The sequence below is a fragment of the Branchiostoma lanceolatum genome, chromosome 1 (assembly GCF_035083965.1).
Source record: "Branchiostoma lanceolatum isolate klBraLanc5 chromosome 1, klBraLanc5.hap2, whole genome shotgun sequence".
NCBI classification, from domain to species: Eukaryota; Metazoa; Chordata; class Leptocardii; order Amphioxiformes; family Branchiostomatidae; genus Branchiostoma; species Branchiostoma lanceolatum.
In genome coordinates this window covers 7,185,291-7,211,836 of record NC_089722.1, presented here as the reverse complement: position 1 = coordinate 7,211,836, position 26,546 = coordinate 7,185,291, and the positions used below count along the sequence as shown (strand labels likewise).

Genomic DNA, 26,546 nt, shown 5'->3' with positions numbered 1-26,546 from the left:
AATACAGTTAGACTCCACACGCTCAAGAATGGCTAAAACATAACCTCCTTGATGGAGATGATAAACCAACCTTGTTGTCGAACAAAGACGGTACTTAAGTGTTTTGTTCCACTTGTGATGGCGTCTTTGTCCACAGAAGGATGTTGCTCCAGGGACCTCAAGACCCGGCGCCTATGATATATGTAAACATTCTAGTATGTTATCATCTGTCTCGATCATATATGTCTTTAGAAGTTTTAGCATTTCTGTTGACTGAACTGTTCGATGCACAAGGTTTATGTATATTTCATTACCTTTACCTTGCGCCCCCTCGGTGACCTAATCCAGAAAAGGGACTGACCTAGGAATTTTTAGTGATTCATCTTGTGCTTTTTTAATACAATGAAGATGATTTTAACTCTATTACCAATAGACATGTTGTACATGTGAAAGGGCTCCGAGAACAGCAATCTGCATGTGATTAACGAGCGACGGAGGTATGGAAAAACCCATATACCAAATAACAAGACCCGCACAAGAACAAAAAGACGCCATGAAGAAAGAAGAGCAACAAAAGTATTATAAGATAAAAAGTGACTATGCCATCGTCTATTCGGTTTCCAAGACAGATTCTAGGAAAAAAGGAAATCTTTTTTTGATTCAGAACGAAATCAAATCAAATAAAAAAGAAGTAGTAAAACTGACTGAAAATTGTGATGATTAGTTTTCTAATGAAATCATTCAAAGTAAGCTAATGACATATGATCGGGTGTTATTCATCTCTCAACAGTTTTTAATGTAGGAAAGTAAGTATAAGTGTATCATGAGAACTTCACTCATGACAAACTGACGCTTTGTAAAAGTCATCTTCGCGGTACGAATACAAAATGACTTTCTCTCAAAGTCTGTTTACCGCACTGATTAACCATACATGGGGAGAGCCTGACCTTTCGCACCACGTGACATTGCAAATGATGAAAGGCGTGTTTGTTACTTGGTGACAGTTGTGACGTCACAAGGACGGTTTTTCCTGGCTGGCTTCCAAGTTCACACGTGAGGTTACAAGCGTTAGTAACGCCGCAACCTGAAGATGATGCCCACCGGCAATGTCCAGTAGATAGCTCACACTGGACGTCTAGAGACAAATCTGTAGAGACCACAGTGGACTTGGTCACGTTTGCAAAGCGCCGACCTGACCAGTGGCTGCAACATCCCATCTGAAGCTGTGCTCAGGGTGAAGAAGGTAAACCTATAATTAGATCAGAAATATATCCAGTACTTTATCATCAGATTGACAGCATAACAAGAAAACTGTAAATGGTGTAATCTTTATCCGCTGTGGACTTAAGGGCCAAGTACAGTGTAGTGGGTGTAGGGGGCGTTTACCTAAACAGGCTTATTGATATTAATAAGCCTGTCAACGCCAAATTAAACCTGAACAAATCGAGATATCTCTGAGATAGTGAGACTGATCAAAGACGTGCCCTGCGCGGTGTGCTGTCATTGATGTTTACATGTAGTACTAGTAATTGCTGTCGTTGTGTTTGTTTTATTTGCAGTCCCAATAATAAGTTGAACTGACCTGTGACTACATGTGAGGTATTGACTCCATTGATTTAGCCGAAGGATTTTGTCATAAAAAGGCCTTGAAAGAAACTTTTTCCTTTTTTTGTGTCGTCACAACCCAGCGTAAACACCCCCCCCCCAGATATATTCACTGCCACGGTGAGCAAGTGTCTTGTTTTTGTTGTTGGGAACACCAACATGTAAATATCGCTGGCCAGGTAGCGGCACGAATGGAGCTGTCTAATTTCGTGTTCCATCACCGTACCCTGCGGGCGGACACTCACAAAACCAGGGGTCAAACTGGCTTACCGTGGGTGAGCCCGTACCAAGCCCATTTCTGTGCACGTACCCATAATCACAGATCGTCATGATCACGCACACGGCAGGCAGGTTTGCCCTTTCCTGATATGTAGCTGGAGGTATTAACAAGGTAAGTGTCCTAGGTACGTGTGTGTGTTGCCCATCCGTAGGTATACGTTAGGTTAAATCTGTGTCCCATTCATCTGTGTCAACCATGCGCAAAGAGCTTTAACAGCGAAAGAAAGACACAGTACGAAAGATCCGTAGGACACACGCCCGTCTACTGTATAAACTCTGTCAGTCACGTTCAATAGAAGTTGCACCCTAATGTCCACGAACCATGTCCGTATTGAAATGCATCTGTAGAAGGGAACGTTTGTTGGTAGTTGCTGTCGAGGTCATTCGAGTAAAAGTGGGGGTGGGGGGTGCTGGCATAAACACATAAACATTGACAAGTCCCTGAGAGGGCAGTCAAAAATACTTAACACAAGATCGGACAATTGAGAAGTAACTTCTGAATAAGGAAAGTTGTGATGGCCGTGTGTGAGTACATTCTCAATGTTGTTATTGATATCAAGGTCTACACTGGTGCAGTCACAAGTCATGACGCATGTGTACATGTATCAGGGCATGTCGTCACCAGTGTCCGTTCATTGGCCATCAGAAGAACACATAGCGAACAGTGAAGACCGGCATTGTCAAGAATACCTTACAATAGTTACATGTAATCGATTTATGAACACTATTACTCACATGTGTGAGGTATTTACACCCTCGATCAGTCGTTGGTACAGCTGAAGGCAACATTGCCCAAAGCATTATTTTTGCTTCCATCAAATAGCTGTCAACAGATAATCATCACACAAACAATGTAAGGTAAACATGTATATATATTTATATATACATATCCCACACGAGACGCTAGGGATGACATGTGGCATAACAATAGCGGTCATTCCCTTGTACGTGAGGTATGTCGATGGGAAGAACCCACCACTCCCACTGTCATTATTTGGCCCAACCCAAGGTGTTTGTGAAACTGTTATAACGTCCTTGATAAGATCTCCATAATAATGCGCTGCTTTAGGCAACACTCAATATCCATTATTGGAACCCGTGTATGTTGTGTAATACACACTACGTATCTGCGATCGATGTACAGACATCTAACATATCAAAAGTAAATAGTACGTGTACGGTTGACTTGAGGTTGTCCACTACTACTTGCCATAAGTAAATATGATGCTTATAAGTTGAGTATTATCGTGAATATGAAATTGACAGTGTATATCAGGACATTCTGGGATAAGATACCTATTGCCTGATGCATGATTCCAAGGATTAGATCAACTACATTTTGCAGTTTGATGGTAACGTGAATATTGACGAAGATAAACAGATATTCTTCTGGATGAACAGATATTGAGTTCACAATATCAAAATATGAAAGAATATGCAAACATTGAGGGTCATAATTTGACTGTGTGAGCAAACAAACAAATCCCTAGCCCTAATAAACTGAATGCTAATTCATTATTTGTAGGAATGCATTTACCTAAAAGAAGAAAACTCTTCTGCTCCAAGATTCCAACATGATGTACTGACATGTAAAGAAATCGTAACCTATGATGTCGATCATCTAAAATATACATGACCTGCATACAAGGCTCCTTTTATTAACAGCTCATTACTCATCAATTCATGTATGTATTAGGCATTGCTATTAGTTTTCAATCTTTTTTTTCATGTACAAGATATCATTCAATCACCTAAACGTACATGCGTCATGGATACGTTTATCCTCTCAAGGACATGACCTACAGCTCAATGTCACTCTCAATATTGTCCTGCTGTTCGTATCAACGACGACGAAGACGATACAAGTATCTATTTCTACTAATACTAAAGTACTGGCCATTTGTATTGGGGACACACGAATTTACGTGCCTCTAAATATCCGTAACTTTATGAAGAATGATTTACTTGGGGGTTCTTCGCTTGGCTAAATGTCAGATAAAAGAGCCTATTATTAAACAGTCCGCATAGACTGTAACATGTAGATGTCAAAGGTCAACATGAAAAGGCCAGAAGCTATCTAGCTTAAGTTTGGACGAGTTAGATTTCAGATCGTCATTGTTGTAGTATATTCACATGTTTATAAAAAGAAAGTTTCCTATGATCCTCACCGTTGTAAAGTTTTTAACAGGAATTTGTCGTTGGTTTTTGATGATATATATTGTCAATGACAAAGGGTCATTTTCGAGATCTTAGGGTCCTGTTTTCTCAGGTTCCTTCTTTTGCTAGAAGTCAGCTCACGCGCTAACCCAAGACAGGCGGACAATGACATAGATCTCCCGAGACAACTCGTAGAAAATAACCCTTACATAATCTATATATTATGTACTGTAGATGGATCATCTGTTTTGATACACAGCACGCTGTGTAGCTGGTGTACATGTTCCGCCGTAGGGCACTAGAAGTGTAAGTGGCATTAGAAGTGTGTTAAAGGATGAAGTGGGTAATTAAGAATTTTAGGGTTTCTAAGAAGGGACGCTCACATATAGAAGATTATAGAAACACCATAGAATATTATAGAAACACCAGAGAACATTATGGAAGCAAATACAAAACTACACGTAAATTGCTGTACGTTCACTCTGCTCTGCAGGTATTGTTATACCACATTCTCAGATGTGACTTCAAGACCGAATGACGAAAGACGTAGAATTTTTAAGGAAGGTGAGAGCAGTAAAAAATTAAGACATCTACAATTAATCGATCATACAACGCAAAGATAAGATTGTGCAATGGCAACACTTTAGCACGTCTGTTACATAAACTCCGTTAGAAGTCAACCCCTGACATTCAACCAGCTTTACGTTAAACTATTTCGGGTTATTTACAGTAAACGGGTTCAGCTTTGACAAAGCCCTCAGCAAAGGACGAATACCGATGTATAGAAGGCTACAGTTTGAAAACAACGTGTTGTACAAAGGGGCAACGTGCGTAACAGATTCGTACATTACTCTCCGTGAGTCGTCCTCATTCATCATGTCTTCTGTCTTTACAATTTATATCTTACACATGACATACATGCAAATAGCTGTGGCGTTCTTACCCTAAAAACGTGCGTGTGATGATACCACGCAGGAAATAAATAATGGGATTGTAAATATGACAAACGAAAAACGAAAGTATCTGCAGTTCTACATGTGGTGTGGACTTGGGGAAAGTGTTTTGATTTACTAGTAGACTCTCCTTTATTTGGCATTTGTCCTTTCCAATGATTTCATTGTGCTGCAAATGTCAACGATATCAAACCTGAAATTAGAAACACGTAACAAGTCTAATTGTAGAGTACGGAGACTTCAAAACTCGTAATAGTAAACCGTGATTATCTAGAAGAATCAGTAAGTTAAAGAACGTAGTAGCCTATATGTTGTCACTAAAGTAGACTTTTCTGAATGGAAATGTCAATATTTTAGAAAGAAATCACAGATGTTTGTGTTATGCCAGAGTCTTGCACCTTACATAATATATCAGTATACGTATTACTAAGTAAGTCTATCATTATCGTTGCGCTATACGTGAGTTACCGCCAGGGGACATTCTCTTTAAGGACACTGTCAGGTTTAACACTACGTGACTTAAGGTCACAAAATGATGACCCGCCCCCTTACAAAGATCCGAGAGATCCATCATTATTGGTTTGGCGACAACAGTACACAAAAGCCCGTACAAAAAACTGAGAGCGATACAGGGATCTATCACTAGGTAATCACAAAATTACTGCCTGAAACATCCCATCTGAGACCTTTTCCTGACCTACATCCTACAATCTGTTTCTATGTAGTCTGACATCATCGGCCGCCAACAAGGCTGAATTGTGACTGTCGGCAGCCCTACATGTGTTTTCTCATGCTAAGAGACCCTCGCCTCATGCCGCTTTTCCTTTCAGTTGTGTAGCAGAGGACCGTTGGCCACCAGTGGAGCGATAGGCTGCAGGGGACGACATCATGCAGTACTACGAAAAGTACGAGAGTTCGGAGTCCTCCCGTTCCAGGCTGAGGTCTGAGGAATCCTCATCATACCAAAGACGGTCGCGACGGACGTATTCCTCCTTCAGGAATAAGGGCACACCCGGCACGGGTTCGAAAAACTACCGGGCACAGTCTCAGTCTCCGCCGAGGGCTTATCACAATGGATACGCCAGCCCTCCCACTTACGGGAACGGGACGAGGGAGCGAACCTTCAGCTACACGAAATTCTACGACAAGGCAAACAGTTTTGCTGATAAAGGGTTTGGCGGGGATTCTGATGGCACCGGGAGGAGGTTTGGGGAAGGCCTGTCGGCAGGGTCTTCGGCCTACGAGAAAAGGCGAAGCCGAAGTAAGAGTAGGTCCCGCACGAAAACAACCGCTGACGGAGAAATGATTGATGAAATCATCACAGGAGAGGACGGGGTATTCGACGGGTCACCTCAACCAGAGGAGATTAACCTGGTAAAGCCAGCTTTTGCCCTTAGAGGATTGAACAACAAACTTGCTGCGCATATGGACAGGATGAAAATCTTGGAAGAGGAAAACAGTTTCTTAAGAAAACAGATCGACGTCTTGACACATTCAGACTCTGCACTTGGTGAGGCCAGGAGGCAGATGGAGAAGCTGATTGCAGAGAAGAAGAAACTGGAAGATCAACATGCAGCTCAGAAGAACGATATTGAGAAGAATAAAGAAAACGTGGCTATTCACATCGATAAGCTTCGAGCCGTTCAGCAACAAAACAGAGAGCTGGCCGCCAAGACAAAGAACTTCGCCAAGGCCATTGAGTTGGAGAGAGAGGAGTCGGGAAGAAAAATAGCAAAGCTCGAGGATGAAATAAAAGATTTGAAAAGGATGAAGTACGAATGGTCCATTGAGGAAGACAGACTTTTGAAAGAAAACAAAGAATCCTCTACAAAGATCACCCTACTGGAGGAAGAGATTAGTAGGTTAAAGAGTGAACTGGGCGAACGAAATGTACAAATTGACCGATTGTCGGCAGACAACCAAAATATGAAAGCAGAGCAGGAAAACAGCAGAGCAGAACAGGACAAATTCAGGAGTCAGCAAGAACACTTAAAGGACGAGCAGCAGAAGGTGAAGACCGATGTGGAGGAAAGCGAGTTAGAGAAAGCAAAGGAGGAAGAAACACAGAATAAGATAAAGACGATGGAAGAAGAGTACATGAAGCTGAAGATGGCCATTGACCAAGTGGAGAAGACAGTGGCTCCTCGACTGAGGCACGCCAAGGAGCAGTGTGACAAGGTGATGAAGGAGAAGGGAGAGCTGGAGCTGGAGCTAAACGAAGTGCAGAAGAAGAATCGCGAGACCATACAAAGGTGAGAGATGTTCTTGTCTTTCAGATCTAAAGCTATTTGATCATTTAGGTGTTATGTATGTAAGTCTTTGTTGTGCTGATTATCAGCATCGATTCTTTGCCTTCTCTTGCCTATGATCCTCCATTATACTAGATGCCTCACGTGATTGTTTGTTGTTATTGTGACATTATATGTTGAGATTCTGTTATTATCTCAACGTTTTGTGCAATCACACATTGTTTTCACCAACAATATATAATAGCTTTTCATCTTATCGTCTAATTTCGTAGATTCATAGCAATAGTGGTCAATATTTGGTGCATGTAGACTGGACTGTTATGATATCTTCATAATCAGTCCTGTATGCAGACCTTGTCTTTGGGCTTTAAGACAACAGGTCGTGGTTACGTATCTTGTAGCAGTTAAGTCATGAAGCCTTAAATTTGAGTTGTACCATGTGTTAGCGTTGCGAGCAGCAGCAACGAACATAACACTACACTATGCATCGTCCCATAACACCTCACGAACAGTATGTGATCCTGGGTCACCCTGAGCGCTTGGAATGCCGGGAACTTCAGAGGTCAAAATGGCTGATAAATGGGATGAGCGTGTCAGGCCGTGCAAAACGTAAACAAAGCCTCGCGCAGGGGGTGCGTTTCTGGAATAGTTGGCTTTGTTATTGCTGGTAGCATTCTTACCTTCTGGCCACCGCATTTCTACGGACGGCGGCGAAATCTGTTGCTTTGAAGGCACGCATTTCATAGATTCTCCAGAGGGTAACCGATATGCTTGGCTGTACAAACAAGTCACAAAGTCAACAGGCCAAAGTGATCTCTGTAGTCACGATTTTAGCTTCTTGATTAGCATTCATCGTAAAGCCCTTTCACTGTGCAAGTTTTATACGATATCGAAATCTTCGGCTACTAAGGTTAGGGGTACCAACTTGAAGGTTGTGTTTCCTGTGGTTTCGTCCTGTCAAGTCATTGTTGAAGTTAATCCCCTTTCAAGTCTAGTTACGATGAGAGCCGGAGTATTTTTTACATCCTTCGCATTTTCTTGAAACCTTGTAATAGATTTTTTGGAACAGGAGATGCCCCCACATGACTATTTACAATGATGGGGATGGATACGAAATGTATGTGATGAAGTATCATTTAGATAGAAAGAAATTCAATGCTTAATTCTAGTGGTATAATGATTCGTAAGCCCATACATTGAGAGAGCAGATTCCCTTGCTCGAATCCACATCTACATTGTTGTGGTGAAAGCACAGGAAGTGTAACCAGCTGTTCCTTTGATTTGCTACATTAAGTGCATGTTTGTGGTTCACCAGTCATTGCATAGCTTGCACTCGTTGTGGTTGTTTCAAACGTGACAAGTATTGCATGCCAGTGGTCGGCAAGGACAAAACGATTGACTGCTTTAATTTGGTATATCAACGCATTGGAAAGTTACTTATACTAGTTATAGCTTTTGTACCGGGACAGATACCTTGGGCATTTGGATAAGCATTGTAGTATTGCAAAGATAAGGTTGACAAACCTAAAAAAGAAGATCTTTATCTATTGATATTTCTTGTTGATATTAGACCATGTCCTCGCATAAATGTACACACCTAAAGTATATCATACTTTGAAGAAATTGCATACACTCTTATCCCTTATTAAGGATGGTACCAAGAACATATCTAAGTAAGGTGGAAATCAAAAACTTGATTGACATGAACATGGGTGTATGCAGAATGTCAAATATAATACTTGATATGCGATATGATATGGATTGCCTCTTTAACACATTTCCATATCTTCTCATCATGCAGACACGTACGACGATGGCGGTACTTGTAGCCAACTACTTTGTCGCATTTCTTTGTCGCATTTCAAATGTCCGTAACGCTTCCAGCTGCCATTATTTCAAAAACAGTTGGTATCTGCCATATGCCAAGAAAAATATTAGATCAAACACTGGGCTTGGATTCTTACCAATGTTTCTTTTGGGGGTCAACACTTTATGCCAGCTTAATAGTTTGGAACACTATGATTCCTTTGACATAATGATTGTAGTATTGAGTACAAAGCACGGTGTAAAAAGTGATAAAAATAGTTTTAAAAAACACAACTTTCTTGGTAAATGGTTTGGTCCAGCATACTTAATTTAGGGACTGTAACATTTGTAAGGTTAATGACCCCAGGAGGATTTTCCTCTTTTTCTTTAAGTTTAAAGTGCACTGTTTTGAAATCATTGCTTAACCCTCCACATTCCACTATTACATCAAGCACAGAAACATCAGCCATTGTATGGAGACTTTTGTCCAAATGAGCTGTGAGCGGCTTAAACAAAATGTGCAATTACATCCACACAACAGGAATGATTACATCTAAGAGTCTTCCCCAAAAAAAACTTTAACCACTCAGTGGACCTACGATGCCCTTTTATGGAAAACATGAAACCTGTTCAGCAAGGTGTACACCCAGCCTTTGTGTCTAAGGAATTTACTAAGTAAACCAAGCTCTGTATAATAAGAGGTAGCCTCTTCCATAACTTAAGACGCTACACTGAACCAAGAATCAACTGGAGCTGGCAAATTGTATCCCTGCTGTGCCAAGCTAGAGATTTTGTTTTGAGTGCGAGGAACAACGAGTAACTCATGTCACAGGTACGGCAGACATATGATTGTCAGTCACCCAGTAAAATGATGGAATGGAGCTTTAATGAGTTCCAGGGTACTAGGCCGGCGGCGCCACCACCACCTTACCCCGGTGTACCAGGTGCGCAACTTTCCACCATGTCTGTGCCTATGAGTGGACGACGCCTGTCTCTTGGGTCATCTACAGAGACCAGGTATAGTCAACACGCAAGTCGTCTGTCTCAACCAGTTCCCTCGGCAATGACACGCACGCAGACACTTGGGGAAGTCAAGAATAAAGCACAGGTGGGTGAGAGTAAACCGCAGGTCACTCAGCATATAAGTCGCTTGAGGGAACGCTTAAAACATGGCAGACAATTGTTTCGCCCTAGTTCTGCCTCGTCTCGAGCTGAATCGTACACAAACGTTGAAGAGAATGAACGCAATAACGATAATTCAGAGACTAAGACCAAGTCATATTCCCAACCAAGGACTATTCATCAGGTAGACATACAACAAAATAGACCAATACAACGAGCGGGATCATTGACTAATCTATACCAAGCAGGTCACATACAAAAAGACCGGCAACATAGCAAGAACAACAAAGCTGCAACAACACGCACTAAAAATAGAGAGAAACGAGGGAGCTCTCCTGTAGCCCATCATACACTTAGCTTTCGTGAAAAACTAAAACAAGGTCGGAAGCTGGTAACTGGGTCTGCCTCGTCTCCAAGACAACAAAACCAGGACCAAGATGTCAAACTAAAGACTAAATCACATCAAGAATCAGAGAAAGCCATGAAACATCTTAAAGCAGAGATCCAAGAAACAAAAGTGATCGTAAACCCAACAGACCCAGGAAAGCTTAGAAGCAGTAACCTGGACAAGGAGACGATCAAACATGACATCCAAGAACAACATGTTCCATTGCACAGAGCTATAGCCAGAGAAATTGGCCAGTCCCATACACAACGTCATGGAAACACAAATGATTTAGAGCAGAAGGTTAATGAAATTAAGACACCCCTCAGTGACTACGAAGCCAAGTTGACAAGTGGGGGGAGTCAGCTGTTGGATACGGTGGCGTACACATCAGCAATAAAGCAGAAGATGTTGGAATTGGGCACTTTGTCGAGCACGGTCAAAGGTCAGTTAGATTACACAGGTGTTCTGGAGTCACAGTTACGTGAGGCAAACAAACATCTTCAAGACGCAAATGAGCAGGTCAAGAAGTTGTACGAAGAGAAGAGAAATCTACTTCAGCAAGTCCGTACATTACAACAGTGTAAAGATGGCATGAATCTGTTGCAACCCAAAAATAGCAGATCAAAAGAAGTGGAGGTTACAACAGCAGCAGCAACTAGCATGGTGGACAAGGCGTGTTCTGCGGACTTGGTCATTCAAGAGACGCAAAACAAGGATATAGCCACTGAGGAGCTATGCAACTTACAACGAATGCAAAATGAAGCATCTGCAGTAAAGCTGGAAAACGACGAGCTCAAACGAATAGTTGCAGAGCTCAAGGGCATTCTCATCGAAGTGCGCTCCGAGAACCTTCGCTTGCGGAGCCAATGCGAAAAACAGACAAGAGATATAACGGCGGCATGTAAGACAAACGAAGAGAAGGAACGGGCCTGGGAGCTCCTGACAGAGGGCCATAATCTCTTGAAGGAAAAGTATGAGAGGATGAGTGCAGATATGGAGACTACGGTCAAGGAGAGAGAGCAAAGCGAATCAAAGGTGCAACAGTTGTACAGACAGCTGAAGGAAATGGAAATGAAGCTTAATGAGAAAATAAATGCAGCAGGAAAGACCAACGATCAGATGGAACGAGACTGGAAGCTCCTAGTAGAGGACCATGATATCTTGAAGAAAAAGTATGAGAAGATGAGGGTAGATGTGGAGACTATGGTCAAAGAGAAAGAGCAAAGCGAGTCAAATATACAGGAGTTGTGCAGACAGCTGAAGGAAATTGAGAGCAAGAATCTGCTGCTTAATGAGCAAACAAAGGCGGCAGGTAAGACCCACGAAGAGATGGAACAAGCCTGGAAGCTCCTGGTTGAGGATCACAACCTTCTGAAGAAAGAATACGAGAAGATGAGTGCAGTTATGGAGACTACAGTCAAGGAGAAAGAGCAAATCGAATCAAAGGTGCAACAGTTGGGTAGACTGGAGGAAGTGGAGAGCAAGAATCTAAAGCGACATGAGCAAACAAAGGCAGCAGGTAAGACCCACGAAGAGAGGGAACGGGCCTGGGAGCTCCTGACAGAGGACCATAATCTCCTGAAGAAAAAGTATGAAAGGATGAGTGCTGTTATGGAGACTACGGTCAAGGAGAAAGAGCAAAGCAAGTCAGACGTGCTACAGTTGTGCAGACAACTAAAGGAGATGGAAAGCAAGAATATGAAGCTTCACGAGCAAAAAAATGCCACAGGTAAGACCCGCGAAGAGATGGAACGAGACTGGAAGCTCCTAGTAGAGGACCATAATCTCCTGAAGAAAAAGTATGAGAAAATGAGTGCAGTTATGGAGACTACGGTCAAGGAGAAAGAGCAAAGCCAGTCAGACGTGCTACAATTGTGCAGACAGCTGAAGGAAATGGAGAGCAAAAATTTGCAGCTACATGAGCAAACAAAGGTGAAGGACATTGAAATTGTCAAGGTCAATCAAACAATCACAGAACAACTAAAGGACAATGCAGAAGTTACAAGAAAGACGCGTGGACAATACAGTGATTCAGAAAGTAAACTCAGTCAGACACGTCTTCATCTGGAGCATATAGATGAAAGCAGCATAAGAGATGCAGGTAGCATACCGTCAACATTGGACTCTGGCCAAGAATGTCCCACCAAAGACATTGACACCTATAACAATCCTGATCAACTGGTGCGAAGTCACGACGAGCAACAGCAAGTAGTGGAAAGTGTCGAAGTGCTAGTTGGGATACCCAAAGACAAGAAAGACTACACGAAACAGGAATCTGGTAGCCAGGTCGCCTTAGATAAGCTTCAAAGTCTACAAATGAAATACAGCAATTTGATTAAATCGTTTGACGATTACAAAGGTCATAATGGTACGGACTAAGGAGAATGGATAAAATGGGGACCTTGAAAAACAGGTGTTAGGTCACCGACCCATGCAACTCGGCATGACACCTGTTGCAATTAGGACTGCAGTTACGGCTGGCAAGAGTTGGCGCATGGCAGCAATCACCTGTCCATAACGTTAGAAAATAACAATTCTCAGGGGAGAAATGATAAAATTGGCGCTAGCTGGATGAATTAGATCATCTGGTATTGGCTTTTCTCAAGGCTGTACGGAGTAGGTTATTCATAGAGATTACAATGTTTATTGCACCCTTTGTAAAGGATTTGGAGAGACTATCAAAGTTCACACATGTCGTTTAACATATGATCTTACACAACGCTATGATGGTAAATGTGATCATATTTACATGAATTGTTGTATTGAGAACCAGAAAAGGTGCATTTGGTGGTGATTTGCTTGCTTGTTAGGTCATTGGACTGGTTGTTTGGTTGTATATAGCTCACCTTTGGGGTTTGTTTCAACACCCCATGCATTACGCCAAAAATAATTACTCAAGCAACTGGATAAGATTTTGAAACAGTCAGACGTTTCAGACAGTATCCACTGTCTTTCGTCAGTGACTAACGATAGGACTGAGAACACCAGGTTTTATACCAAAACTCTGAATAGATATGTTAATTAGGTAAAGACAATTTAGGATGTCTTGAAGTAGTCTTTAAAAAGAAGATTAATTCAAGACAAAGTTTATGCCAATAGTTCAATTAGCCACTGTTGTTCTAGTACAGTAACTAAATGTTGCTTGTCCGGGGCTGGGGGGTGGGGGGCAGTGCATTATCCCAGGTGCCTGAAAGTTGAACGCGTAGACCCCCTTTCCTGTTGAGGGCGGGGTTGTACATCCTCTCATATATTGCTTCTCTAATTCCCCGTTCGAACCAGCGTTCTTCACGATCTAGGATGTCCGTGGATTCGAAATTGAATGAGTGTCCCTGGTTGTGTTTTAGATGGTGGTAAATGGCAGAGGAGTAGCGGTTAGCGCTCTTTCTGCAATGTTCCTTGTACCTTTCTTTTAGTGGTCGACTTGTCTCCCCAATGTACATGTTATTGCAGTTCGGTTCCTCACATTTCAGTTTGTAGATGACATTGGCTTTGATGCCTTTTTCAGGCCTGTCTTTTGGATGGACTAGTTTCTGTCTGAGAGTTGAGTGAGGTTTGAAGTTAATGGCAATGTTGAAGTTTTGGAAGATACGTCTGAGTTTTTCCGATACTCCTTGGACGTAGGGAATGGTAATGTTGACCTTGTTTTTGTTGGTCAATGGTCTGCACTTGAGTGTTTTCTTAGACTGGTCAGAAGGTTTGAGGGCCTTGTTGAAGGTCCAATTTTGGTAGCCACACTTGGCTAAAGCCACACGGAGATGTCTGTGTTCTTCTGTTTTTGCTTCGTCTGAGGTAATGACATTGTCTGCTCGATGGAAGAGAGTTTTAATCACTGCTAGTTTGTGTTCCAAAGGGTGATGGGAATCAAAGGCCAGATATTGATCAGTGTGGGTCGGTTTCCTGTACACTTCGAACTGAAGGTTGCCATCCTTCTCTATGATGGTTTTGGTGTCTAAGAAGGGGAGCATGTTGTTTTGACACGACTCCTGTGTGAACTTGATGTTGTCATCTACCTGGTTAATATGGTCAAAGAAGTCATCAGCTACTCTCTTCTTTAGCCTACACCAAGTGTCGTCTACATAGCGAAACCAGTTTGCTGGGGGAGGGCCATTGAAAGTACTGAGGGCTTTGTTCTCAAACTTCTCCATATACAGGTTCACAACAATGGGCGATACCGGTGATCCCATAGCACAGCCGTGCACTTGCTGGAAAAATTGTTGTTTGTAAGTGAAATAAGTGCACCCTAGGCAGAGGTCTAGCAGTTCACATATGTGGTCCACGGAGAGTTTGGTTCTATCTGCAAGTGTGTCGTCGGCCTCCAAGGCTTCCCTAACTACTGATACTGCCTCCTTAGGGGGTATGCAAGTGAAAAGCGAGCACACATCATATGAAGTGATGATTTCATCTTCTGCTACAGTGATGTCTTTGATTTTTTGGACGAAGTCTGCACTATTCTGTACATGGTGTTGAGACTTTCCCACCAACGGTCCCAAGATCTTAGCCAGATAGCCTGCTAGGTTATAAGTGACAGATCCTATACCGGATACTATGGGTCGTAGAGGGACACCGGGTTTGTGGATTTTGGGAAGGCCGTAGAATGCTGGGGGTTGTTCTGTATTGGGATTGAGCTTGAAATAGGTGGCCTGGTCCAGAAACTCGTCATCTTTCAATTTCTCGAGAGCTTTATGGATTTCCTTTTTGAACTTGTTTGTGGGGTTCTTTTTCAAGGGCCTGTACGTGTCTTTGTCCCCTAATAGGTCTTGAACTTTTCTGTCATACTGTTCTCTGTCTAAGACTACTGTGCATCTGCCCTTGTCCGCGGGAAGGATCACTATGTCTTGATTAGTGGCCAAATCCTTGAGCGCAGTTTGTTCTTCCCGGGTGATGTTGCTAGAAGGGGGTTTAGAGACTTTCAGAGTGGTGGCAACATTTAGTTACTGTACTAGAACAACAGTGGCTAATTGAACTATTGGCATAAACTTTGTCTTGAATTAATCTTCTTTTTAAAGACTACTTCAAGACATCCTAAATTGTCTTTACCTAATTAACATATCTATTCAGAGTTTTGGTATAAAACCTGGTGTTCTCAGTCCTATCGTTAGTCACTGACGAAAGACAGTGGATACTGTCTGAAACGTCTGACTGTTTCAAAATCTTATCCAGTTGCTTGAGTAATTATTTTTGGCGTATCTTATTACCTGGATGTCTAACCTTCATCAACGTACCCCATGCATTGTTATGGCCTTATGGGATATATTATTAGGGCGGAGGCCTACTATTCTAGCCCTCAGTAAGTGTGGAGGTAGGCGTCAAACGTAGAGCGTGCATGTGCCTAACCTTTAGTGTGTAGATATAGTTTGCACCATCTTGTCACAAAGATCACTATATCTAGTATTTTACAAGCAGGACTGATACACATACAATATACGGCCTGCAGTGTTTATATATATATAGTAAGGACAAGAACACAGCGCATGGCATATGGATTAATAAATGACACTGATTTCATACAGAAATTTTGAGGTCATCATTGCTGTAATAATGGCCCTCCAACAACAAGAACAACGACAGATACCTGTACTAGTTCAGAATAGACCGTCCTCAAAAGATATGCATAATCACAATTTATCTAAAACGCATGTAATAAATTGCGATATTCATCATTACGTCATAAACTTGTTGTTTAACAGATGGGGTCGGGATTACCATATGTTTGTAAGAAATCTACATGTATACGCAATGAGTACTAAAGGTTGCTTAGAAGATACCTATTTGTCGCAGATAAAGATCACACACCCAGTGATCGTACTAAAACTAATTAGTACTTGTGAGACCAGGGCTTTTCTATTGATTGGCTCTTAACTCTAGTGTAATTAACGTTAATGCACCTTCTTAAAAAGGATCCTGTTAGGTCGTTTCAGCTCAAATTGGACCCTCCTAATGTTGATAAAGGTTATGCACCCGGGTTAGCTATATTTCACCCTCTTTAGAAGACCTCGGTGCCATCGGAAAGACAGTAATACCACCTTTCTTGTACGTGATAGGAAGAACATAGACACATGGTTGCTAAAGCGTTTACGACACGCATCACTGGCATGGTTATTAGCCCGTTTACTCTAATCGGAGCTTCACAATGGTACTTGTAGTTTCGTACTTTGAGGTCTTGTAGCTTTGAAACCCCCTTTTTGGTTGCAATCATTAACGCGATTACATATGCGTCTCTCATGTGCTGAAAGAAAATAGTTGGAACGATTTCTGTAAACTAGTATATTTTGATGACTTGACTTGTCAATGATGCTGTCTTGCTTTAAACGTCAGTGCATATTGGCTACATGCTTTCGAGCAGACTCATCAGTGCACTCCTTTGGGCTTCAAAGGTTAAAGGTTTTTTTTCTTTTGTTTTTGGGGTAATTATATCAGATTTAGAGACTCAAGTTATATCCATATCCGAGAGACTGCTCATTCTAGACATTTAGAAATGCTGTTCCGACATTTGTGTTAATGATACACATTCATCAAGTACGAGTATGTATATCGCTGTCATCGTGCTCTGCTGTGTTTCCGCCACCTGTATCGTTGCTAGGTAACAAGGTCGGGGGTTCGAATCTGGGTCTACCTGTTGGCACTCTAAACCTCAATTTGCCAAGGTTGCTGTCATTTTGAAAGGGCATTAAACCCCGGCTCATCGGCCACTTACTTCAAGAGGTACAAATTATGAGTACATGAATGATCCCACCAGATCCATAAAATAAGAGTGCGGGTACGACTCGGCTTGCGTTGACCAAAAGCTATGACTTGCGAAAACAGTTAACTGCATTCAATTTAATATTTGTCATTTTGCCTGGTTATGTCTGTCCATAAAATGTCAAACGGCACTTTTACTCAATAAGACAGATGTTTCCGGCCTTGTAAGCTGTATGCTTTCATGCGATATTTCTTGAGCTGATACAAGGATTTCTTGAGCTTATACAAGGATGACTTCGTCTTTTGTTTTGAGGTTTGGAAGCCTTCCAAGAAGGCTCTGAACATCTTGAAGCAGACATAAATCGGTATTTATGCAAAATAAGGAACCTGTTTTACAAGGGGAAAGGAGGCCAGTTCTAGCCTAAGGAGCTGTGGACGCGTTATATGCCAGAGGACGCCACCTGCGTAAGACGCGCTGCAAAGTGTCAACAGGAGTGAGGTGACAAATGCCACTTTCTCTCTGTTTCTCTCTGAAGGGCTGTTTCAGGAAATCTACTTGACTCTCTCGGGACGGGACATTTCAGCCAACCGGTGAAATCATTGCGTAGGTTTTGCGATCATGCGTCGTAATACGAAATAACGGCATGATTCGCAGTAAGCGAAAGAAATCCACCAATGTGGCGGACAAGAGAATCAAGACGCCAGATTCATCCTTAGCTGGTCCATCGGGGTCAAAGCCTAACACAAAATCCAGCGAAAACGGAGATCTCAAACAGGCAGCGCGCTCTCCAGAAAGAACACAGTCTCCAATGAGAAATGGGGAACACGATGGACGTCAACTGGACTTTAACGACCTCGAGGGTACTGGCCCTGGGGTACCACCACCGCCATATCCTGGCAAATCAGGTGTGTCACTTTCCCCCTCTTCTGTAGCTTCAATGATCAGACGACGCCTGAATATAGGGTGGTCAAAAGAAGCCAAGCATAGTCACCGTGCAAATCAGGTGTCTCAGTCACCTGGTCATGGCCAGTCGTTGACCCCTCTTCCAGAAGACTGGTGTAACGAGACTCAGGAAGAACAAATGGGTGACTGTAACTCGCGACTCGGCCGTCACATAAGCCGTGCTCGAGAGCGCATAAAACGCAGCCGAGGTTTGATGCGTACTAGTTCTGCCTCGTCCCTCGCTCAAGTAGAGGGCGAACAGAATATTGATCAATCAGAGGAACTGATGTATATCCATCCCAGTCGTAATTATGGCACAGGTGAAAATCACAATCGACCAATACAGCGAGCACGATCATTGGCGTCCCTTTCCGAAGAAGGCTACCTACACGAACAGAGAGGTAACAGAGCGGAAGCCACATACAATCAGAACGGTGAGCAGCAGGGTATCTGTAACTCACCTGTCGTTCACCGTTTGAGTCGCTCTCGGGAGCGTGTGATAGAGCACAGTCGGAGGCTGATGCGCGCTAGATCTGCCTCGTCTCTTGCAGAATCCGACGATGAACAAAACATCGACAAATCAGAAGACGGGATATACCTCAATACCAGACGCAGTCGTAGTACAGACGTGAATCAAAATGGACCAATACATCGAGCCCAATCATTGATGTCTCTGTCTGAAGCAGACTGCTCACATAAAGAGCAGCTTGGCGAAAGTAGCCCGCGCGTTACTCGACACATCAGCCGCTCTCGCGAGCGCATACAGCACAACCGAACACTGATGCGCTCCAGGTCTTCTTCATCTCTAGCTGCATCGGACGATGAACAGAACAACAACATGGAGAACAAGGAGGAGTCGAACCTCCATGTCAGAAATAACCAGAGGACAGACGTAAATCAAAACAGGTGGAACATATCTGAGGTGGAGGAAGAACATGCCAAGGCCGCCCAACGCTACAAAGAGGAAATCAACAAGCTTAAAGCACAGCTAACAGAAACGCAAGACGAAAATAGATCACTACAAACCCTCACAAATAAGATGAAACGGGAAGATGGATTGCTACAGAAGACGAAGGAAGAGCTTCAGAAAGTACTTACCGAAAAGAAGCAACTACAACAGGCCCACGCGAGATTTGAACTTGAACTGACCCAGTACAGAAAAAATGCCGAACTCCAGAACAACGCTCGCAATAGCGACAACTCTCATAAAGAATTAGGTCACCTGTCTGAGATGATTGTCAGTGATGAACTGATGAAGTGTAAAGAGGATCCGGAAACAGAGAGCCAGGAGACCGGACGTGGTACGTTAGACTATACAAATGCCCTGGAGTCAAAGTTACGTGAGGCAAACAGGCTTCTTAAAGGTGCCAATGAGCAAGTGGAAAAGTTGGACGAAGAACGAAGAAATTTACTACTTGAATGTAAAATGCAATCCCAACTGCTACAACAAAGTGAAGATAAACTGAGACAGCTGCAAGATGAAAATAGCGGCCTAAAAGAAGAAGTAAAGAAAGCGGCAAGCGTCCCTGCAACAGGAGGCCTGGTAATTCAAGACATGAAAACCAAGGACGTTGCTATGGAAGAACTTCGTAGTCTACACGAGATGCAAGACAAAGCATTTACATCCGAGCTAGAGACCGACAAGCTTAGAAGAATCGTACAGGAACTGAAGGATAGTCACATCAAAATGCGCTCAGAGAACCTTAGCCTCCAGAGTAAATGCGAGAAGCAGACCAAAGAGATTGCTGGAGTTCTTAAGACCTACAAAGAGAAGGAACAAATCTGGAAGAAAGAGATCGAGCAACTAAGGCTACAAGTGGCGGAGCAGGCCCCTTCTGGGGAAAAGTATGACAAGATAATCGCAGAGAATATGGACAAGAAGAGAGAGCAAAGCAAAACAAAAATACAGCAGAAGGAGATGGAAGCAAATATGGAAAGCATCAACCTTGATCTACATCAGCAAATAGGGGAGAAAGATAGAGCAATTGTCAAGACTACAGAAGAACTAACGGAGAAGACAAAAGAAGAGATGGTGTACAAATCTTCAGAGAATGCATTCAGTCAGACGCGTATTGAACTACAGAATTCAGAACCGACGGTACGACACCACAAGGGCACCTATGCTGACCTACACTCCGATCACATCAAAAAGCTGGACGAGGAAAGGAGAAATCTTCAGCTGCAATGTGACATGCACTCGCAACAGTTACAGCAGAGTACCGACCACATGAGTTTGTTGCAGGCCGAAAACAGGAGCTTAAAAGAAGATGTAGTGAGCATAGCACAGCGTCTTCAACGAGACAACGGCAAGGGTGCCATGATAACAAAAGAGATCGGGACAACAGATCTAAAGACAATAAAGGAGAACCTATGGGGGGCGATTACTGACTTGGATCAGGGGAAGAAAAGAGTCGAGCTGGAAGTCACTAGGCAGAAGATGTTGCGTCAGGAGGCTGAAAGACGAGTAGATGTGTTAAAGAAGGAGATCTGCCGTTTGGAATTAATTCTCGACTCCACGCAGTCAGTAGATGTAGCAGAAAAAGCGCCACACATGTCGATACTTACAACTGAATCCATGCAGACAGAACTAGAGCTACAGGTGACTAAACAGAATCTCGCACGAGCAATCGCCGATAATGAAGACCTCCGTCAGAAGCATGAAAATGCAAACGAGGAGATAAGTCAGCTCAAGCTTAATCTCCATAAGTTGAAAGAAGAACTGCATACATCTGACTTTGAGACAGGAAAAGGATCAAAGTTTGTTCAAGAGCTCAAGGAAAGCCATCTTGCAATCCGGTCAGAAAACCTCCGTCTGCAAAGAGAATGCCAGAAGCTCGTCTCAACCATTCAGAGCCACGAGAGCAGCGTACGAGATTTGAAGGAGGAGAGGGACAGGCTACAGAAACTAACAAAAGAACATCCTCTCCTGAAGAACCGGCCTGACAAGGGGCGTGAAATTGTACCAACGATGACGGAAGAGAAATCCACAGAAATCCTGAAGTCGAAGACACATGAGACGGCGATGAATACAACAATACAAGATGCAGAAACCTTGGTGGATACTGTCAATGTGGAGACGTCATTTAAACGCAGTTTAAAACAATCGCAGGAAAAAGTGTCAGAATGCGAGTTGGAGACCGATAAGCTTAGACGAATGGTACAAGACCTCAAGGACCGTCACATAGAAATGCGTTCCGAGAACCTACACCTCCAGAGCAAGTGCGAGAAACTGACTAAGGAGCTGGCCTCAGTAGTTAAGAGCGGGGAAGACAGTCAACACGAACGGAAGAAACCGAGTCAGAATGTAGAGAACTTCGTTGAAAATAATTTTGAGCATAAGAGAATGCTGGCAAACATGTGTGCAGTAGTCCTTGCCCAAGAAAACGAGCACAGCAAGATGAAAGTTGAACAATTACAAACTCAACTTAAAGAAATGGAAAGCAGTTTTGCTGCCATCAAACGAGATAACATCAAGCTCGGGAAACAACAAGAAAGCAGGGAGAAGGGAACCAAAATAATCAACCAGCAGGAAAATGCTGAATCGGAGTTGGAATCCGACAGGCTCAAAAGAATGATAGAGGAGCTCAAAGAAACGCTCATAAAATCGCGCTCAGAAAACCTTCGTCTTCACCGTGAATGCGAGAAGCAAACAAATGAACGAGAATTAGCGGTGAAGAGCTGTGAACAGAAGGAGCAAGCCTGGCAGAAAGAGAGTGACAAACTGCAACTCGGGATAGAAGCCCACACTCTCTTGAAAGAAAAGCACGAAAGCATCTGTGCAATTGTCGAGAGTGTGACCAAAGAAAAAGAAGAGAGCGTATCAAAAGTGCAGCAATTGCAAATACAACTGACGGAAAGAGATACAAACATTGCCGAAATCCAAAGTGAAAACCTCAAGCTCCATCAGGAAATTAAGGAGAAGGACAGCGACATTACAAAGATCACAGAGGAGCTCACAAAGAAGGAAGAAGAAACAGAAACGTTATCTGAACAGTACAGGACTTTGGAAAGTGCACTCAATCAGACGCGCCTTGAACTACAGCTTTCAGAGTCGCAGGTGCAAGAAGTCAAACACAAACTTGCATCCGAGCAGGATGGCAGGGAAGGAACCATCACGAAACTCAATCAGGAGCTGAAAGAAAATGCTCAAAAAGCGGAGGAAAGGTACAGGAAGATGTCAGCCCTCTTGGATAACATTTACCAGGAGAAGTTAACCTGGGAACTAGAGGTCCGGAGACTGAAGGAAGTAGAGACAACCATCGCCAGGTTGGAGACCACAAATTCCATGTTAGAGCAAACGATCCAGGACAGAGAAAGTACCATCACCGAAGTCAGACAGGAAATGGAAGTTAATGCCAGAAAGGCAGAGGAAAGGTACGAGAAGATATCAGCCACCTTAGATAATGTATACCAAGAAAAGGCAGCCCTGGAAACAGAAGTTCAAGAACTAAAGGAAAAGGAGAGACAACTGAAAGATATGGAGACCAAGAACTACATGTTAGAGAAGAGGATCAAAGAAAGAGAAAGCACCATCACCAAACTCAAAGAGGAGCTGAGAGAAAACGCCCAAAAGGCGGTGGAAAAGTACAAGAAGATGTCAGCCATCTCTGATAACATATATCAGGAGAGGTTAACCCTAGAAATAGAGGTGCAGAGACTAAGGAAAGTTGAGGCAACTCTGAACGCGTTCAAGACCAAGAATTCTAAGTTAGAGCAGAGAATCAAGGAGAGAGAAAGTACCATCAGCAAAGTCAAACAGGAGCTGGAAGATAATGCCAGAGAGGCAGAGGAAGCTGATACAAGGTACAAAAGTGTTGAAGACAAGCTCAATCAGAATCTTAAGTTGGTCGAGGAGATGAAGACAGAGAAGCAGGAAGACAAAATACGATTGGAACAAGCAGAAGCATCGATGAAGAGCATGAGAGAAGAGCTCGAAGGGAAACTACATATGATCGAAACAAGGCTCACTCAAACACAATGTTCAAAAAGTGACGTTGTCCAAAAATTGAAAGAAGTCGAAGAGTCCAACAAAAATGCCGAGAATGACAAATGTAAGTTAGAACAGGAATTGAAGGAATTGAAAGAAAGGGTCAGCAAATCCGCTTCAAGATTGACTGAGCAAGAAATATTGGTAAAAGAATTGAAGAACGAGAAGAATGAGATTGCTCAAAAACTGAAAGGGTCAGAGAAGTCGAAACAAGATGCAGAGAATGACAAGTGTAAGTTGAGATCAGAATTGAAGGAGCTACAAGACAAGTTTCATCACAATCTCAAGTTAGTCGACGAGATGAAGACAGAGAAGGAGAAAGACAAACAAGCACTCGTGGCAACAGAAGCGTCCATGAAGAGCATGAGAGAAGAGCTCGAAGGGAAACTACGAAGGTCAGAGAGGTCAAAACAAGATGCAGAGGATGACAAGTGTAAGTTGAGATCGGAATTGAAGGAGTTACAAGACAGGGTCAGTGGCTCTGCTTCGGAATTGGAAAGGCTAAAGTTGTTCGTTAAAGAATTGGAAGACACCAACATTTCCATCCGCACCGACAACCTTCGATTGGAAAGGCAATGTACCGCGTACAGCACTGTTAAGTCGAAATTGGAGGAGCTGCAAGAAAGGGTCAGTACATCCACTTCAAGATTGGCTGAGCAAGAAACATTTGTGAAAGAACTGAAGGGCGAGAAAGATGATCTTCTTCAAACGCTAAAAGAGGCAGAGAAGATAAAGCAAAACGCAGAGAGGGACAAGTGTAAGTTGGAGTTGGAATTGAAAGAAATGCAAGGTAGAGTCAGCGGATCCACTTCAAGATTGGCTGAGCAAGAAACATTTGTGAAAGAATTGAAGAGTGAGAAGAATGATCTTCTTCAAAAGCTAAAAGAGACAGAGAAGATGAAGCAAAACGCAGAGAAGGACAAGTGTAAGTTGGAGTTGGAATTAAAAGATATGCAAGGTAGGGTCAGCGGATCCACTTCAAGATTAGCAGAGCAGGAAATGATGGTAAAGGAATTGAAAGGCGAGAGAGATGATATTGTACGAAAACTGAAAGAGGCGGAAAAGTCTAAGCAAAATGCAGAAGAAGACAGGTGTAGATTCAAACGGGAATTAGAGCAGCTGAAGGAAAGTGTCGGCAACAATCCTTTAGAATTGGAAAAGCTGAAAATGTTGGTGAAAGAATTGAAAGACACTAACATATCCATCCGCACCGACAACCTCCGACTGGAAAGGCAATGTAACAACTACGGCAGTGAGCTAGAGACAACAGTAAAGGCATGTGAAGACAGAGAGCGCCATTTGGTCAAGAGGAACGCAGAATTGGAGAAAGAAGTGGAAGAACTACATTGCATGAGGGACAAGCACAGCGAGCTTTGTGACACGGTGCAGGAGAAAGTCGTCATTGAGAACAAATACCAAGAAGCAACAGCACAGCTGGTAGCAATGGAGAAAAAAGAGATGGAAATAAAGGCTCAAAACCTAAAGCTAGAAGAAAAGATCAGTGAAATAGAAAGCCAAACCCTGACGTTAGAGAAAAAGATCAATGACAAAGAGCTGGAGATAAAGAATCTTACAGAGGAACTGAACGAATACACTACAAGATGCAAGGATATGGAAGAACAACTCAGGCGAAGGTCATGGGAAGTGGACTACGCAAAAACCGTCAGCGATGTCAAAAAGGAGCAGCAACACATAATGGAAAAAAAGCTTGCAGAAGGCGACAGCACCAGGGCAAAATGTATTACCAAGCTTGAAAACAAAGTGGACAGCTTGCAGATATCCTTGACAGAAAAGATGGGAGAAGTTAGCGACCTCACGGAAAAACTTGCGGAGGCGGAGAATGAAAGGGCGCTAGCGGAATCCGAGAGAAGCCAAGTCGAGCAATGTCTACAAGCAACTCAGCTGAAACTAGCACTAGCAGAGGATGAATTGGCTGGTGTTAGTAAGGAAAAGCGCCATCTATCCCGACAGGTGAAGTTCCTTGAAAACACCAAGGATCAGGCGGAAAGAAAAGCAAAACAATTCCAATTACAGGTCGCGAAAATGCAAAAAGATAGCTACGAGTCGGAAAGGGAAAAGGAGGAGCTGAAGGATATCGTGTCAGAAAAGGTATGGCAGCTGACACTGATGCTGGACGAGAAAGAGAAGATCGAGGACACAGTGCTCAAGGCGAAACAAGAACTGTCAGATCTTATCAAAATGGGGACTCAAACTAGACAAGTCGAAGCAGCAGAGAGGAGAGTTCCAGAGAGGAATGACAAGAATGAACTTACACAAACCCCAGTACAGAGATCATGAACCCATAAGGTCTCAAAACTGTCAGTGGACTTTATCTATTCCTAAGGCCTACGCGTTCTACACCTTTCTTTAGGGATTGTTCAGCTATACGTCAACTTCAAGAGGCACACAGTTATCAACAATGACTTAAAAATAAGAATTTTTCAAATGACTTTGAAGCAATGGGTCAGCTCAGACTGTATTAGAGAAATGAGAACCTAATGCCATAGAGATATTCGAAGTATTTTTCAGCCTTCATAGATATAGCTGTTTTATTCGGTGTATTGTATTGGCTCGGGCATTTGTTATGATAATGATTGCTAATCCTTAAGACATTCTTGTTGTTTAATGTATGGGTTTTTATGCCAGGATGCGAGGTGATTGGAACGTTTTAGAGCTTAGGTCTCAGAACACCGGCTTTTAACATAATAGTATGTTGTAAAATAACCAGTCTTCATCAATGATTGACATAGGACTTACTGATGTAAGGTGTGAAGACCAACGATTTCGTGGCAAACGTGTAACGTTTTATAGCTTAGGACTCAGAACACCGGCATTTAACATCATGATAACATGCTGTACAATAACCAGTCTTCAGCAATGATTGACATGTGACTTACTGCGGTAAGGTGTGAAGATCCACGATTTCGTGGCAAAATTTCGTGTCAACATTGTAGCTTCTAGATTTCATTTCTCAACAATAGTAGAAACATTCACACCCTTTCCTCAAATCAAAATGTTGGAATGTCATACAAACAAAAAGATAAATTTATAAATGGTGAGTTTTTTCAGGAGCCGAGACAGATACTGAAAGTTGTAGAATTGAGGGAGACGGTGTATGTATATTTTCTTACATTTTACAAGAGCAATGTTAGACAATTCTTTTATTACTCTTTAAAGATATGTAGAAGGGTTTGTTAGAACATATTTCAGAGATTGGTTTGTTTACATGCTTGCATCCTTTTACAAACTTTTTTGTAAGTATGGTGTCGGTTTGTTTGTGAGCAGTTCTCTTGTTTACCTTTTTGTAAGACGGGGTCGGTTTGGCCGTATGTCCAGTTCCTTTCTGAAGATTTATTTCCGTTACAGTCATCCCTATGCATTTCTATGGTGTGTTGTT

At 42.7% G+C, this 26,546-nt stretch overlaps 3 protein-coding genes across 3 annotated transcripts; all 3 read left to right on the top strand.

The window, feature by feature from the left end:
* Positions 1 to 997: 997 nt before the first annotated feature.
* On the top strand, positions 998 to 13,408 carry LOC136427140 (early endosome antigen 1-like). The gene is made up of 4 exons (XM_066415928.1): positions 998 to 1,222; positions 5,804 to 7,225; positions 9,024 to 9,027; positions 9,861 to 13,408. Exons 2-4 carry the CDS (start codon positions 5,862 to 5,864, stop codon positions 12,915 to 12,917), a joined length of 4,425 nt encoding a protein of 1,474 aa, XP_066272025.1. The 5' UTR covers positions 998 to 1,222; positions 5,804 to 5,861; the 3' UTR covers positions 12,918 to 13,408.
* Positions 13,409 to 17,521: 4,113 nt separating this feature from the next.
* Positions 17,522 to 20,191, top strand: LOC136427050 (putative leucine-rich repeat-containing protein DDB_G0290503; the record flags this gene model as incomplete). Its single annotated transcript, XM_066415805.1, has 1 exon — positions 17,522 to 20,191. A coding segment is annotated over exon 1 (2,328 nt), but the record flags the coding sequence as incomplete, so codon positions are not given.
* LOC136430723 (early endosome antigen 1-like) lies at positions 20,190 to 25,652 on the top strand. Its single transcript, XM_066421604.1, has one exon. It carries the CDS (start codon positions 20,192 to 20,194, stop codon positions 25,445 to 25,447), a length of 5,256 nt encoding a protein of 1,751 aa, XP_066277701.1. The 5' UTR covers positions 20,190 to 20,191; the 3' UTR covers positions 25,448 to 25,652.
* Positions 25,653 to 26,546: the final 894 nt, after the last annotated feature.

Excerpts from the sequence above, each read along its gene's own strand:
- LOC136430723 (XM_066421604.1), top strand. The coding sequence starts at position 20,192 with ATGGTGTACAAATCTTCAGAGAATGCATTCAGTCAGACGCGTATTGAA.
- LOC136427140 (XM_066415928.1), top strand. The coding sequence starts at position 5,862 with ATGCAGTACTACGAAAAGTACGAGAGTTCGGAGTCCTCCCGTTCCAGG.